This window comes from Octopus bimaculoides, chromosome 1, assembly GCF_001194135.2.
Source record: "Octopus bimaculoides isolate UCB-OBI-ISO-001 chromosome 1, ASM119413v2, whole genome shotgun sequence".
Lineage (NCBI taxonomy): Eukaryota > Metazoa > Mollusca > Cephalopoda > Octopoda > Octopodidae > Octopus > Octopus bimaculoides.
The window spans coordinates 87,493,309-87,511,436 of record NC_068981.1 but is presented as its reverse complement, the minus strand read 5'-3'; the positions used below and the strand labels follow the sequence as shown (position 1 = coordinate 87,511,436).

Genomic DNA, 18,128 nt, shown 5'->3' with positions numbered 1-18,128 from the left:
GTATTCTACTGATTCTCTGCTGCTAATGATAATGTATTTTCTGAGTCTAATTTTATGGTTAAACTATTTGACTAAAAAAAAATTGCTTGGGAAGCTGTCAAAAACATTTATTCCAGTTAATGAAATAATTAAGCACCAGAGATGCTTCATCCTATTCAGAAACTGCAAGAGTTACTAAGAGACATTGTAAGCTCTTCTTCTGGTGATGATTAAAGTCAGAAGCTTTTTTTGTATCAGTCATAAGCATCTCATTCCTTAGCCTGTATGCTTTGTCTGAATTAGTGTTTGCTTGCAGAAGCGTTCCATCAGCAGTCTCTTGTCAACCATAGCCACTTTGAGCTGGTTTCAGCTGCCATACTGATCTCCTTGGTGGTCATTTTTAGTTGTTTGAGCTCCAAACCAATCTTCTGCAGGAAATAGTGAACCATGTTGTTGGAAAGCAGCAATAGCTGACTTCAGTAAGGAATGAGGCTGTGCATCATCCTTTGAAAAGTGCTTCATCAGCCAATTCCTGATATTTGGCTTTCTACAGTTGGTGAGAAATATCAAGTGTCATCCCAGGGCACTGTTAGCTCAGCTATGATGATTGTACTTGCTTTCCTGGAAAGTAAGAATGTGTCTGGTCAGAGCAATGTTATTGCCACCTCCTCTGGAAGACCAGCCTACCCTTCAGATCTATTTGCACTTCCTAGTCTGGAGCTTGATACAAAATAGTGTATTAAGTCTTTTGAAAAAACAATCATAATAATGTTATAGAATATTACAAGTTTATTTTTTTTTGTTTTTGTTTTAAACATTTACAGCTAGCTACCCTTTCTATTACTATCAAACAAGCAGAGAACCTAAAGTATAGTTCTCTAATGCTCACTATATTCCTTCCTCCCAACTCCATAGTTGTATGTGTACGCTTTTCATAGTTTGTGTATTGTCAAGTAGTTAAGACAAACTGGATATGCTACTCAAACTAATGAATGATAAGTTTCTTTAAGCTGTATGTGTACACAATCAAATATACTAAAAGGTACAGTATTACCTATTGCTTTTCAACTACTGATCATGAAATCTCTCATAATTTTGAGGTTGAAATAATACAAAAGTTGTCAACCAAAAAAATACATACATAAATACTTAGAAAATAATATTAATCTATACTCAACAAGGATATCTTCATAACAAAAAAAAAAAAAGTCATAAACTCACTTAACTGAACATTTCTGATCATCATGAATAGACAACAGCTATATTTTCAGAAGAGAAAATATAGCTGTCATCTAAAAAGCGCGTGCAACTTGTTGCATGCATTTTGGATACCCATTAGCTACTGCAAGTAATACTTATCAGTATTTTAACCCTTTAGTGTTCGGATTATTCTATCAAATGTAATGATTATTGATTCTCTTTGTTTTGAATTAATCATGCATTATCTCATATACTTCAGATTTCAATGATGTGGTAGTTTAATGTAGAATAACATTGTAGGGCAGGTGTAAGAGCCCAGATCTGGTCACTTTGAACATAAAACAATTGGAAAATCAGGGCCAGTTTAAATGTTAAAGGGTTAAAACATATATATTTCACTTGTATATTTATTTTTAGCCTAATTACCCATATAACTATTAGTTGCAGTTTCAACCATAGTTTTTTTTTCTAGAATAGTAATATTTGTTGTCACTTATTACATATCAGAAGTTAATTTCAAGGCATTCAATTAAATTTTGTCCCTATTAACTTTATGTTGATGTAGGTATGAATCTTGAAACAATTTCCAGTGTTTAGGTTTAGTTGAAATATCCCTCGTTGTATTAATGTATTTGAGAAAAGCCTCAATTTTCTAATTAATTACATCATACTTTAGATATATACTTATTTCATATCTTGTTTAATACAGCATTAACTAAATATACAAATGACATGTAGATTCATAACTATTCTTTTGGAATAATTATAATCTACATGTCAATAAGAAATATAGAAAACCCATAAGTGCAGGCATGATTGTGAGATTAAGAAGTTTCTTTTCCAGTCTGTGTGGTTTTGGGTTCATTCCTACTGTGTAACACTTCAAGCATCTACTATATTCTTGGGCCAGCCAAAACCTTGCGAGTGGATTTGCTGGACAGAAACTGAAAGAAGACTATTGTGTGTGTATGTTTTATTTGCATCTATCTTGCTTGCATCTAAGTTGTGATGTATGGGTGGTGTTGTCAGTTCTCATAAAACCACTTACTCACTTTGTGCCTTTGAAGCTGCATGAAATAGATCTTCTTCTCAAAAAAAGAAGGGTTAGTGATAGGAAGGGCATCCAGCTGTAAAACAATGCCTCAGTAACATATTTGTCAACCCATGCAAGCATGGAAAAACATGTGAAAACAAATAGCACTGTCAATTCATTTTTTTTTTTTGAATAAATTTTTGTTACCAAAAGTAGTGATGTGTCAACAGTATTAAAAATGGACCCTAAAGCTTATTGTATTGTTATAATTATGAACACAGGTGCAAACAAGTTGTACAGCATTTTATTCAAATAGTTCATACAGTACAGTTAGTTATTAAGTTTGCTGTGTCTCAAATAACAATATGGTGTGATGAAGAGAAATAATGAAATAGACAGTTTTTAGATATTCTTTGGTGGTTAGAATAGAAAAGCATCTTATTAATTCTAGGACTCATCAATCAGAATTTTTTTTTTTTTGAAGAGGACTATTAAATATGACACTGGAATTAACCATAAACAAATGGTCAAGATTATGAAGATGGATTAATATTTAAATAAGCATTGAAGCCAAGGAATATGGTTCTAGAAACTTACTAACATATTGCAAATCTAAATTAGACACACTTAAAGGTTTATAATTTAACAAAAATATATATAACAAAAGGAATTTAGCTTTTCAAAAGCTTTCACAGCAATTTTGTAGTCTTCCAAGAAAACAAAAGAGCTATAACAACAAATGCAACATCTGGTAAAGACTTTCTTTTCATATAATATTGAAGATGGCAACAAAAGTAAATGAATAAAATCTTTAAACTTTTTTTTTAATGAGATTCTTTATGAAAGTGTTTATAGTTGAAATGACTTGGCCCAGAGAAAGCGAGACCCAGCACCAAAACAGGCCAGATTGGCAGCCAACCAGGATGTTTCATTTAAAATTTATTCAGAGAAAATGGAAGACATTAGGAGCCTGGATTTGCTGTCTTACAATCATCAAGAGGATTTCACCAAGCCAATTGAAGAAAAGGCAGCCAAAATACATTAACAGTTGTCTGTCTCATAAACAGAACTATAATGGCCACCTTTCTTTAAACTACTAAAAACTACAATATAAACCCACTGAATTTTAGACTTTAGAACAGTAGGTTCCATTAAATTTTTCTCTTCAACGGCAAATGTATGTGGATACATGTCTATAAGCATACACATAATTTTATCACAAAAAAAAAATTTTGTTTCAAAACAAGGAAAAAAGACAGTTTTTTTTCTTCTTGTTTATCTAACTAAATTCTGTTGACAAGGTAAAGTACAGTATTTTCTGTGAATAAGGAAATAATTCCTTTCCAAAAGAACAGCAAATATCATACAAGAATAAGAAGATACTGAAACTTGTGTTTTTCCTCTACCTGCCAACATCAATCCATGAATAAATGAAGATTCAATAAATGTGTTAATTTATAAATAATTGATTTAATTTAGTTTAACAAGAAACTTAATGAACAACGATGTTTTTCCACCCCCAATGAAATTTATTTACAAAGTCAACAACTGTCCAAAATTCAATCATCCTGCTCCATTGGTTTTGCAGCTTCTGTATTCTCTGTTTTGTCAGATGTTTGTTCATTCTCACCATCAGTTTCAAAATCTACTTCACTCACATTTCCAGCTGCCTCAGGAGCAGCTTCTTCATCTTCACCTGTATATAAAGCAATACAAACAAATTAGTAAACATGTAATGAAGATTCCTATGTTGCCTAATTATTTTTTTGTCAGCAGTGCTACAGGTAGACTTAATTAAGAAAGTGTGTGTGTGAGATCAAAGAGAAAAGAGGAACGACCATTACCCTCCACAACCCTCACATACCAGAAGATTGTTAGAGAATTTTATGAAAAAAGTTCAGTCAATTTGAAAAACTGGGAGTTGGTATCCTGCCAGAACATTCATAAAGAGATAGAAAGAAGTCCTGCAGTGAATGCAGTAGTTGAAGCATACTTAATTAGAAAATATGAAATATGTTGATCAATGATAGTATTTCATACAAATTGCAGGATGATATTGAGGGCATGTTCTATTCAGTGGATACAGCAAAGATCAACTTGATCAGTGTAATATAGAATTAATGCCTTTGAACTTATCATGAAGATAACCAAGCACACAATTTAGACTCCAAGTAGAAACTGATTTTGCAAGTATAACTGAAATGGTAATTCTTATGTTTGGATGTGTTACTAATGTTTGTATATAATTGGATATGAGTTACAGATGTGTTGGATAGATAACCAGTGGTCAGGAATTATGTTCCTTATATAACAGTTTTTAAATTTTAATATTTTCAGTTGGTTTTTAGGCAAGATGCACCTGATTTCAGCAAGTACATATTCAAGAAAAATGGGGTTTTAGTGCATTAAAGCTTATGGGAAGTCCAACTTCACATATGATTTTTTTATTTTGGAAACATTGTTTTTGAAAAAGAAGTGTCTTATATGCCATGAAATACAGTAATCAAAAAATGTGTTGGGTACACATTCAGTTATAATTACATGAATTATTTAGGGTGGTTTGTAATTTACTTCAAGCACAAGTTAATTCTACAGTCAGTTTCTCGTTGAAATACCTTATCCCTCAAATCATTACAGAGTTAATCAACTCTTTAGTATTTAAACCAGCCACATCCGACCTAAATATTCTAGCTGTTTTATGTTCAAACCAGCCACATTTGACTTATCACACCTACCTAACAATGTCATTCTAAGAATAAACATTCATTCAAAATCTCAAAGCTTTGACATATTCATGATAAATCCAAAACAATCTGAATAAATAAGTATTAGATTTGACAGAGTTATCAGAATGCTAAAGGGTTAAAAGTGAAAATCTAGCTTACCCGGTCCAACTTTTTCAATCATTTCTTGAATGTGTTTTAGCATTTCAGCATCATCAAATTCAACTTTGTGGTATGTCTACATTTGAAATAAAAATGAACAAAGATAAAGCCAAAATTTATCACAATTTGAATCAGATGTTAAAAGAAAGCACTTGAGACCTCACTACTTCTATATTCGTCCAGAGTGATAAGACCAACAGAAGACAGGGTATGGGGGTGGGGGGGTGGACAGTGATTGAAGGGACTGTGTAGAAGAGGATGGAGAAATAGAGATAGAAAAATCAATACATATAAGTTTAAAAATGAAATGAAACTTGGAGAAACAAACCTATGTAGGCCAAAAAATACCTGCCTAGACAAATAATTACCTAATGTTCGTTGACCTGGTGAAGTCCTTTGACAGGGTACCATACTATGTAGTTGATGGTTGCTAAGAAAACTAAGTATCAATGAATGGCTTGTGAAAGTTGAACAAGCTAAATGAGAACAAGTTCAACCAACAAGGAATAAGGCTTGCAGGTAGCAGTCCATTAGAGTTTGTTTTACAGCTTTCAAATATTTATTATAGTTCATCAGGCCATAACAGCAGAGTTTAAGACTGATTGTCTATAGGAAGTTCTGCGTACTCATGACACAGTTCTCAAAGTCAAAGAATAAATAAATTCCAAAAGCAGAGAAGCAAAACCTAAAATTGGGGAGTTATAAAGTAAACCTAGTAAAGATAAAAGTTAGCAAGAAATGCAGTGAAATCACAAACAGGCTAATAGAGAAGAAGGACTTTGTATATAATAGATGCACAAGAGTAAGGGTACCCATAAAATAAATTCTTTCAAATGATATAAAGGCTTCCTAGAAGTAGTTAATAGTTTCCATTACCTTGGTGACTGAACCAGTAATTGAGGAGGATACTCTGAAAGCACATTAAAGTAAGAATGTGGTGGAGTAAGTTTGAGAAACTATTACCTCTATTGACAACAGAGGAATTCTCTTTTTGAGTAAAGTGTATATAATGCAATGCTGTATAGCAACAAAACATGTGTATGGAATGTGGAGTCTGGACGAATGCTGGAAAGAAATGAGTTAAGCATGCTCCACTGGATAAGTAACAGGTAATCTTTGTGTGTATGAATGTCACAGCACAAATGAACTGAGAGAAATCTGGGCAGAAGAAATCGATGTATGCAGCAGAAAGACTGGTATAGAGTCAGATAAAAGAAGTGCCAAGCAATTTATGTAGAAGGAACTTGTAGAAGAGGAAGACTAAAAATGACATAAGAAATGGTGAAGGCTCATTACAAGAAGTTAAACCTTATAAAGGATATAACAATGGGCTGCAACAGGTGATGAGATATGCTGGAGACAACTTATCCATCCCATGAAAGCATAGAAAACGTAATATAAGATGTTGATTGACAGTTCCAGTCAACTAGCTGAAGATAGGTCATTCATATTCTGTTAATAAATGTTATGCTGTATTCCTCTCAAATGAACAAGACCACTTACTTGCAAATAGGTACCAAAAATAGAACAGTTCACTTTTCCAAACACAAGAGTATTGGTGTTCTACACCTATAAGAGTTCAACTCCTATTGGTATAATTTGAATGAAGAGGATCAGGTTCTACCACTTTGATTTTAATAAATAAACTCCGTAATCACTAAGTCAGTGGTGGTTTTGTGAACCAACAGCTGTGGGACTCTTACTACACCACTTAAAAATAGTTTGCACCTTAAACTTATATAAACAGTATTAACATCCGACTTTTTTCAGTGTGTTTATTGAAAACCAATTTATTTTTACTATATACTAGGAGTCTTCTTCAGTGTACAAGTGAGAAGACTGCACGTATATGGTTGTGTGATGTGTATGAATGAGGACAGCTGCATAAAGTGCTGATTGCTAAATATAGATGGAATCTGTAGAAGCAGGAGACCCAAGAAATCATAGGATGAAGTGGAAGAATGACCTATGGATGTCAAGTATAAAAGAGATGACCCATCCATCTCAGCAAAAATTAGGTCCTAAAAATATATTGTTTATGTCTATGCCTCTGCACCCAATCTATCTCTGATGTGTCTCTTCCCTACAACTCAACTGCCCAACACCCAGCTCTCCACTACTCCTTTGACTACAGCATTATTCACTTAGCCTCTGTAATTATACGAGAGTGAAATGGCACTTGTTTCATCCCCGACCTTCTTGTGCTCCCACTCTCCAACCCTGGAACAACTTTCTTCATCTCTTGTATTCTCAATATCATCCTCAATCATTTTATTTTCCACTGAGTGTACCATTTCACTTTCACTTTTTTCCTGTGCATGCTTCTATTCTGCCAAGGACAGCCCCCTATACCTCTATTAATGAGTTGTAGGGAAGTTAAAAGGAAAAAGAAATCCATCAGCATTGGTTTAACTGCGAAAGTCCAAAATGTTGTCAAGTATTCTGTAACAATCATACCTTAAGAGCACTCTGCAAATATTCTCTAGCATTAGTAAGACAATCCTCTGCTTCATCTCCTTTACGTTTTGAACTCTCCAATAAAGCAGCATATCCCATCAAGTACCAAACATGTGGATCTTCATCTGTCTCATCTAATAAAGTGAACAGAACTTCATTGGCAGTCTGAAAATAAAACATTAGAACTAATTAGAAAGTTTCGTAAATTTTATCCACTGACTTAAGATTTGTGTTCATTGCTTAGTCATCTAACAAAATTTTGTAAATATGGATAACCCCAGAAAGAATGTTATATATAAACCTATCTAGTAGACATACAAACATTGCAAATTTAATTATTTCTTCACTGACTGAAAAAAGATGGACAGCCTCAACCCATTTGACACCACTCTTAGTTCATGATATAAACATATTAACTTCCTGGTTTACAGTGATCTAAATTAATCTAAATCAAGAACCTTCCCTCAAAATATCCTGTTAATTTATGTACCAAATATCAACTTAATGACAAAATAGTTTTATTAAATTCTTCATTATTTTCAAAATTAATTGAAACAAAAGCACTGTATTTCAACAGAAATATGGATAATGAAAGGTTTAATCAATTTTCAAACATGATTGAGCTCTCAATACTTTCTAATAAAACTTTGTAAATATGGTCATGCTCAGAAAGAATGTTATATATAAATCTATCTAGCAGCATACAACCTAATTATTTCTTTGTAGACTGAAAAGAGATGAATAGCCTTAACTCATTTGATAACAACCTGCCTGAGGCTACCCTTAGTACATAATATAAACTTCCTGGTTTACATTGGTCTAAATTAAGAACCTTCCCTCAAAATTTCATGTTAATTTATGTACCAAACTTCAGCTCAATAATAACAAAATTATTTTATTAAATTCTTCATTAATTTCAAAATTAATTGAAACAAAAGCACTGTATTTCAACAAAAATTTGGTAATGAAAGGGCTAATCGATTTTCAAACCTAATTGGGCTCTTATCAGAGATGTCTACATCATTTAACTCATTCCAGAGAAATAAGTAGCCAATTTGTTTATATGCAATCAGAAGTTTCAGAAAACCTGGAGCTACTAATTTGCATACTGTAAGTATTTAACACTTTATTTAATGGAGATCCCACTCCACACAGTATCAAAGTATGACAGAATATATGTAACCTACATAATAGATGGGAAGGTGCATGGCTCAGTTAGAGCATTGGGCTCACAATCATGAGGTAATGAGTTCAATTCTTGGACTGGGCTGTGTGTTGTGTTTTTGAGCAAGACACTTTATTTCACGTTGCTCCAGTTCACTCAGCTATTGAAATGTGTTCGGACATCACTGGTGCCAAGCTGTATTGGCCTTCGCCTTTCCCTTGGATAACATCGGTGGCATGGAAAGGGAAGGCTGCATGGGCGATTGCTGGTCTTCCATAAACAACCTTGCCTGGACTTGTGCCTCAGAGAGTAACTTTCTAGATGCAATCCCATGGTCATTCACGACCGAAGGGGGTCCTTACCCTTTTACATAGTATATATACAAACAAGGCAAATATAATTATTTCTCTGTAGATTGGGAAAGATGATGAATAGCCTTGATCAAATTTTGAACCTTATCAGAGTCTCATCAGGTGTCTACATCAATGGACCAATCCCAGAGAAACAAGTAGTGAGTGAATCTGATGCTATATAAGTGAAGTTTTGAAAAATAAAAAAGTTATGCAACAGTAAATACCTCGTAAAGTTCAAGTTCAATAAGTATTTTTGAAGTAACAATTCTGGTGTCATAGCTCACTCCTGGCATATTCTGGAAATATAACAGAACATACAATATTACAAAAGTTCTAAATATCAAATAAACTAAATATAATGCAAACTGAATTGAAAGAGACATTATTACAACACTATGAAGAGACAATAACCATAATATACACAGTGGTTTTAGGTGGTGGGATCCTTAAATCCTGAAGTTTCCTTGGGTATTACCCACTTTTCTTTGATTTCTCAAAGAGAGAGGGGGAGGGGGAACACTCATCTCAAAAGGATGAAAGGCAAAGTTGATTTCAGCAGGAGTTGAACTCAAAATGCAGAGAGCCAGAACAGATACAGTACAGCTCTAATAACTTCATTAATCAACTGCCTTATATGTAATCTGACATTATTAAACTTTTTCATATTACAGAATTATAATGGTAATTCATTGTTTTTCAGTAACTTCCTTGCTAGGAAGCAAATTTCTCTGCAGGAATCATAAATAAGCAAACTACTAAAGTTTGCTAATTATTTAATCTGCATTTACTATAACTAGGGCTCACATAGAGATAGATTAAACTCGTGCTTTTCTATGTCAGTCATCATCTCTCATTCATGAGAATTTTGGTAAAAGTAATGTGATTTTTACACTTGACATCAACAAAGCCCTTAACTTTGTCTGGTACGAGAGTCTCCTAGATAATTTGCTCATCAAAGAGATGCATCCATCCCTCATCTCATGAATTGCAAGATTCTTTTAGGACCACACCATTGCTGTGTGTGCTGACAAGCTCTCTCTGATCCAAACCCTGACTAACTTTGATATGCTCCAAGGTTTGGCTGTTTCCACAATCTTTCTAAAAACTCAGCGGCTGTCATTTACAACACATAACCACAGCTGCTTATAATATCACTCTTGGGGTGGTATTATAACATTGGAGTCATCCAACTGACATGCACTTTGTCCACAAAAACATAATTCAAAATACTTATAAGCCATATAATTATACATTCCCATTACACTTGCCTCTCTTCTAGTCATACTTGTTGTGTCCAATTTCTACCCCAGATCCTGTATTAATCACTATATCCAGAACATTGGTCCTTTGGAATTCCTTCTCTGCTCATGTCATTCCCACAGGTGATAGTTTACATAGGTTCTAGAAGAACATTAATGGCATCAATCTGACCACTCTAGGAATGGTGTGTAAACAACATAGGCAATGACCTTTCCTCTAGACCCAACAATACATAAAAAAAAAATGATGGGGTAGTGGTGGAGCATAACAGTGTAAAGAAGATAAAGATCCAGAAAGTTCTCCTCTGAGGCACAAGTCTGGGCAAGACCAGCAGTCACCCATGCATACCAGTCTCCCCTCTTCATGCCATCAATGTTGCCCAAGGGAAAAACAAAGGCCAATACAGCTTGGCACCAGCGATGTCACAACTCATTTCTATGGCTGAGTGAACTGGAGCAACGTGAAACAAAGTATCTTGCTCAAGAACACAACACACAACCTGATCTGAGAATTGAACTCACAACCTCATGGTTGTAAGTCCCATACTCTAACCACTGAGCCATGTGTCTTTGGTGCATAACAACCTACACATATTAAGGAAACACTTTTGTACCTAAACTTCTTTAGTCATGGACAATCAATAATTGAAACTCTCAAAGTCACCACAAATGTTAGGAATTCCCGTTGATCTCTCACTGCAACATTATATTACCAAAGCCACATCTCATTTAGAACTGGAAAATACTTCAGTCCTTTTCAGTTTCTGAACTGTGACTTACATTTCAGTACTGTTCATATATACATGCTGTACTATTTGTGCTACACACACAAATATCCTAGATTGCATCCCACAGATGCACTATGATAGAGCTTGTAACATCATAGGTTAGTGTTGCCTCTTCTATTATAATTGCCTCCAAACCCCAAGCTACATACGTTCTCCACTTAGATTCACTTGACTCATCTGCCTCTCATCTCTCCCCCACCCTGGCTCTGTCTCAAGTCTCACACAAAGCTTTTCCCAGAACAGCAAAGCCTCAGATATTCATACTTGCTTTAGTCTCCAGAATATTTCCTGTGATGCAAAGGACATACTAAATGGTTAATTTAGTTGTTGTATTAGTAAGTTCAACATCTAATACAGAAAGCTCTTTCATTCTTCTACAGATGTGTCATTTGTATTAATATTTTTATGAAGATACATGTCTTGCTTTAGCTGCATACTTACCATTTTCTAATTGGGTAAAATAATGACTTGAATTAGATAAAAATGGTGTGATTCAAGTATGAAACTAACCTCAGGTATGTCATCATCATTTTCTTGAAGCTGAGGTAGCCATAAAGATACACTTTTTTCAATCATTTCTTTGGCTTCCTGAAACATAAAAATTAATATAATTTAATGATATGTTGGATCATCATCATCATCATCAGCATAGTTTAACGTCCATTTTCCCTGCTGGTATGGGTTGGACGGTTTGACTGGGTCCTGGCAAGCCAGGAAGCTGTACCAGGCTCAAATCTGATCAGGCAAGATTTCTACAGCTGGATGCCCTTCCTAATGCCAACCACTCTGAGAGTGTAGTGGGTGCTTTTTATGTGCCGCCGGCACAGGAGCCAGTCAGGCAGCACTGGCATTGGCCACGTTTGGATGGTGCATTTTACATGCCACCGGCACAGGAGCAAGTCGGGGCGGGGGTTGACATCAACCACGTTCGGATGATGCTTTTTACGTGCTACCGACACGTGGAACCAGTCAGGCGGCACTGGCATCGGCCACATCTATAATTTCCATTTTGGAAAGTAAATATATTAGTGAACAAATATGTGTTTATAAATATATGAATAATAATCCTTTCTAGTATAGGCACAACGCGTGAAATTTTGGGGGAGGGGACTAATTGATTACATTAACCACAGTGTTTCACTGGTACTTAATTTATCAACTAAAGCAAGATTAACTGATATCAAAACTGAAATGAGAAATCTCACTGACCTAAATTCAAAAGTGAAGGCATGAAAATAACTGCATTCAAAATAAACAATTGAAAATTAATATTATTTCATTCCAAAATGGAGGTGTTTCTCTCTCAATCTTTCAATATATTTTTATGAATTTATTTTCATACATTACTTGGGATCAAACTTGACACAAACACAATATATTCATCATCACTGTTGTTTTTATATCCATTTTTCCATGCTTGCATGGGTCGAATGGAATTTTGTTGAGGTGTATTTTCTATGTCTAGACTCTCTTCCTGTCACCAACACCCACTTGTTTCCAAGTAAGATAATATTTTTCTATAACCAGATGTGTTTTCTTGGAATATTAGGAATGAAGGACACAGCTTGCATAACAGTGATATTCATTTACAATTATCATACAATCTCATTACCCATGCACACACACACATACGATGGGCTTCTTTCAGTTTCCATCTACCTAATCTACTCACAAGGCTTTGGTCAGACCAGGGCTATAGCAGAAGACACTCTCCCAAGGTGCTATGCAGTGGGATTGAACCCAAAACCACACAGCTACATCTGCACCTTTAAAACAGACATATAATAGAAATGCAGATATTTACTTCAATCTTTTCAATATTCATTAGAAATTGGGCTTTTAATTGGTAGGCTTCAGGATTTTGAGGGTCAGCAGCAACAGCTTTCTCTACATTTTCTTGGCATTTGTCAGCTGCACCTTCTTCCAGACTAAAGTAAGACATAATAACAAAAAAGGAAAAGTACAATATTAATAATATTAGAAAAATCAACTTGTTGATATTAAACTTAACCATTTAGCATTCAGATTACTGTGTCAGATGTAATGCTTATTTATTCATATTGTTTTTAATTAATCATGCATTATCAGGTAGTTTTGAGATTTCAATGTGATTGTCGATTTGTAGAATGACACTGTAGGATAGATGTGAAAGGCTGGATCTGGTTGGTTTCCTCATAAAACAAGATAGAACATTTGGGCCGGATATGGCCAGTTCGGGATCTTTTCTGTTTGGCTGCACCTGTGGAAATTTTTAAGTTTAGTGAAAATTTTAAAATTTGGTTATTTATGTAATTTTCCACACTGAATCTCTTACAGAGGTTTAAAGTTTGATAATTTTTACCCAGTCAGAAAACAGGATTTGGAAGCTGTCATTTTGTGTGTGACAGCACATGTTGTCAACTGTAAACAAATGAAATATTGGCAGAATTCTGCTTTGTGCATGCCATGTAACCCCTTGTAATTAAAAATTTTTTTTGGAATTTTCAGAAAATTTTTGCAAATTTATATTCTACACATGGGAATTCATACAATTATGCAACCCTGCCACCCAAAATTTTGGTGTGATTTAAGGCCTATTTAGCTATTATTTCTTAGCATATCTCACAACCACCTGTGCTTTAAGTATTTAACAAGCAAAAAATAACCGCAAGGGTAAGCAGCCCTGTAACAGCTTGGCTTGTTACTATGGAAACAGGTATCTATATGTTTGTGGCTTTCAGTTGGTTAAATTCCCCAAAATTTGCAAACTTTAAAAGCTATTAACTCTTTATTTATTGATTTATGGCGAAAGCGAATTTCCAGTCAAAACTACTTCAATACATCAAATACAAAATCAATTGGAACAAAACTTGAAGAAACTGAAAAATGGCAGCCAAACAGAAAAGATCCCCAGTTTGAATGCTAAAAGGATAGAGATATTTGAAAAGTAATTACACTTACCATAAGTCTGTCATGTAAATCTCTGCAATGGCACAATAAGCTGATGAGATGTCTCGTTCTGATGCATAATATTCTACTTCAGCAGGTGTTGTAGAACCCTCAGCTGCCTTAGAAAGCTGTGGACAAGATACAGTACATGTTTGAAAAATATGTACGATAAGCAAAAGAGAAAGATCATCATCATTTAAAGTCTATCTTCCATGCTGGCATGAGTTCGACCGTTTGATAGGGGCTGGCAAGTCCAAGAACTGCACCAGAATATTTAAAATGTGACACTATAATAGAACATTGGGCATACATATATATATCATCATCATCGTTTAACATCTGCTTTCCATGTTAGCAAGGGTTGGATGATTTGACTGAGGACTGGTGAATCAGATGGCTACACCAGGCTCCAATCTGATTTGGCAGTGTTTCTACAGCTGGATGCCCTTCCTAACGCCAACCACTCCGAGAGTGTAGTGGGTGCTTTTACGTGCAGCCGGCACGAAGGCCAGTCAGGCGGTACTGGCAATGGCCACGCTCAAAGTGGTGTATTTTACGTGCCACCTGCACAGGAGCCAGTCCAGTAGCACTGGCAACGGTCCCGCTCAAATGACTTTTTACGTGTGCCAGGAAGTGCCAGGAAGGCGACACTGGTAACGATCACACTCGAACGGTGGTGCCCTCACGATTTTGCTTTCGCTTGCCCCAACAGGTCTTCGCAAGCCGAGTTTAGTGTCCAATGAAGGAAAGGTACGCATAAGTGGGCTAGCTACATCCCTGGCAGAGGTCTTGGATTTTGGTCTCATGTAGCTTGCCAGGTCTTCTCACGCACAGCATATTTCCAAAGGTCTCGGTCAGAAGTCATTGCCTCATTGAGGCCTAATGTTCGGAGGTCGTGCTACACACACATATATATACATACAAAAACGCATATACACACATGCACATACATACACACACACACACAATATATATATATATAAAACCCCAAGTAGTTATATTAAAAAGCATTTTGTAAATAATACCTGGATAACCTAACTTTTTCCTCATTTTCAAAATGTTTATGCTATGAGGATCTTCTCTTTGGTAATAAACAAAAGAAACTAAAAATTCGTACCTCATTATTTAATTCTTTTTCTTTAAGCATAACTTCAATTCCTTTGAGGAAATACCGGACAGAAGACTCTCCTTGCTCTGTCTGTCCAAGATACATGTACTTTGCATGACCAAGATCGGGTTGAAACTCAACAGCTTTAAGGAAAAACTGTAAAAAAAGAAAAAGGAAAAAATATAATTAATAACATTAAAAAGGAAAAAAAATCTTGTGCTGAATAAAGTACTTTGTTAATAATTTTTTTAACATTGTAAAAGTTGAAATATAAATTTAGTTATCAAGTCTCACTTATTGCATTTAAGTTTATAGAATCATAAATTTATTGGTTATTTATAATGGATTCTATAAACTTAAATTGAAAAATAATAAAAACAACTGAAATGTAAATGAGACTGTTTTAAGCTGATTCAACTGAATGACCAGTGAAAGAAGTTTTAGAAGCCTTTACATGAAGTAAGGGTACTTCTAATATTTCAATGAAATAATCAAATAACTTGGGTATTTACACTGATTTGTTTTTTACCACTGTCAATAGTTACAAAGGTAAGCTAGGGGGCCTAGAAAATTTGATGTTGATAGAACTCCTCCTCATCGACATCATTTAATGCCCTTTTTCCATGCTGGCATAGGTTGGACAGTTTGACCAGAGATAGTAAGGCCAAGTGCCACACCAAGCTCCATTGTCTGTCCTGGCATAGTTTCTATAGCTGGATGTCCTTCCTAACACCAACCACTCCACAGAATATACTGAGTGCTTTTAATGTGGCACCAACATTAGTATGAATTCTGTTGTGGTAGAGGAGTCTTCTTGAGTACAGCAATAAAAAAATTGGTGGGAAATGAAAGTGTAAAGTTCAGTGTTAGGAAGGGTAGGTATTCATCTGTAAAAGCCATGCTAAAGGAGACAACAGAGCATGATGCAGTCCTTGGACTCATTGGAGCCTGTCAAACCAACCAAACCATGCAACATGGATGTTATATAATAATGATGATGGTGAAGATGAGAAGATGAAGATGATGGCAACAACAGATGGGTGTTTAGTATAAAACCTGAGAAAAGATTGAAAGCAAAAGCACTGATGAAATGATTGGGTATTACAAATGCAGGGTAATGCTGCTATGAACATTATTCTTTACTTTGACATGTTAAGTTCAATTTATTACTTACCTGTTTGCCTGCGTCATGTTGCTTCAATTCCATTAAGACATGGCCTGCTGTTTCAAGTGCTTTTAGATTATCTGGCTCTCTTTCTATAGCTCGTAAACAGAATTTGTGAGCAAGCTCAAACTGGAACTGGTCAATGCATTTTTCAGCCTACAATTTATGAAGACAATGATCACAGAATTAATTTAGGAAAGATATTTTATATCCAGTTTGAATCAGTTTTGACATTAATCCACTTATTGTTCTGTATGAATACTTTATATAATAAGGGCTTTATTTTTTATGTTTTTCATACTGTTATTTTGTTGTTATACTTTACATTACAGAAGGTGTTGTTTTTTTCTAAATTAAACAATTTCCAAAACAAGTGTATGTAAAATTTCTTGTTTAAAAGTGATTTGAATTAAAATCTTCAAGTAAACTTTCAAAATAATTTATATTCCCCACACCATGTTAATATGGACGAAGTTATTGTATTAAATTTTACATTATTTTAACAAATTAATTGAAAGAAAGGCAGTGCATTTCAACAGAAATATGGTAACAAAAAGGGTTAAGATGAATTGATATAATCAATTGAATATACTTCTCTATCTTGCTATTATAACAAACAAAAAAACACCAAACGAATTAAAGGCAAAGTCAAACCTGGTGGGGTTTATACTGAGAATTCAGAAGCAATCAACTCAGAAATATGAAATGAATTTAACCCTTCCATTACCATATTTCTGTTGAAATACACTTTGTTTCAATTGATTTGGAAAATAATGAAGCATTTAGGAAAATAGCCTTATCATTTATTAAGCTGGTGTTTGGAATGTAGAGTAACAGGAAATTTTGATGGAAGGTTTTAATTTACATCACTTTAGAACAGGAGGTTTGTACCGTAGAGCCATGGGTGATCTCTGGCAGGATGGGAGCAAAGAGGTTAACGTTATTGTGATTTGATTCAGAAACACAATACATCAACCTAGACAGTTCAAGCATATAGACCAGGTTTTTATAATTTCATGTAGCTCTCAAGATAATCATTATAACATAACAGAAGTAATATTTTCAGATTAGGATAAATTTTTCACCTACCTGATTTGGTTTTTGAAAATTATATAGTATTGAAATTTTATATCATGCCATATGCTTTACAAATATTAACCCTTTAGCATTTCCACTTAGAAGGCTTTGGTTGGCCTAGGGCTATCGTAGAAGATACTTGCCCATGCCATGTAATGCAATGGGACTGAACCCAATTACTAAAATGATAATTTCATTTATTAGTGAAATTATGAAGTGACTGGGAGAAAAATCTACATACTAACATTTTTGAAGTCAATGAGGTAATATTTATCCCCCACTTAAACATGGAAGTTCTGTTAGAGTAGTATAAACATTTAAGTGGGAATAAATATTACCTCTTGATATTAATACTGCCGCTAATATGTTGTTGGCCCTCCGTCGCGGGTTCCAGTTGATCTGATCAATGGAACTGCCTGTTCGTGAAATTAACGTGCAAGTGGCTGAGCACTCCACAGACACGTGTACCCTTAATGTAGTTCTCGGGGGATATTCAGCGTGACACAGTGTGACAAGGCTGACCCTTTGAATTACAGGCACAACAGAAACAGGAAGTAAGAGTGAGAGAAAGTTGTGGTGAAAGAGTATAGCAGGGTTCGCCACCATCTCCTGTCGGAGCCTTGTGGAGCTTTAGGTGTTTTCGCTCAATAAACACTCACAACGCCCGGTCTGGGAATCGAAACCGCGATCCTATGACTGCGAGTCCGCTGCCCTAACCACTGGGCCATTGC

The 18,128-nt window shown here is 35.0% G+C and overlaps 1 protein-coding gene across 1 annotated transcript in view; it reads right to left on the bottom strand.

The window, feature by feature from the left end:
• Positions 1 to 2,500: 2,500 nt before the first annotated feature.
• Positions 2,501 to 18,128, bottom strand: part of LOC106876323 (uncharacterized) — a 21,112-nt gene continuing 5,484 nt past the window's right edge. Inside the window, exons 3-11 of the mRNA XM_014924823.2 lie at positions 16,330 to 16,476; positions 15,165 to 15,311; positions 14,060 to 14,175; positions 12,924 to 13,047; positions 11,630 to 11,707; positions 9,297 to 9,368; positions 7,555 to 7,719; positions 5,098 to 5,173; positions 2,501 to 3,908 (exon numbers count right to left, since the gene is read on the bottom strand). Of these exons, the coding sequence (XP_014780309.1) occupies positions 3,772 to 3,908; positions 5,098 to 5,173; positions 7,555 to 7,719; positions 9,297 to 9,368; positions 11,630 to 11,707; positions 12,924 to 13,047; positions 14,060 to 14,175; positions 15,165 to 15,311; positions 16,330 to 16,476 (1,062 nt within the window). The 3' untranslated portion in view covers positions 2,501 to 3,771. The remainder of the gene's footprint in view (positions 3,909 to 5,097; positions 5,174 to 7,554; positions 7,720 to 9,296; positions 9,369 to 11,629; positions 11,708 to 12,923; positions 13,048 to 14,059; positions 14,176 to 15,164; positions 15,312 to 16,329; positions 16,477 to 18,128) is intronic.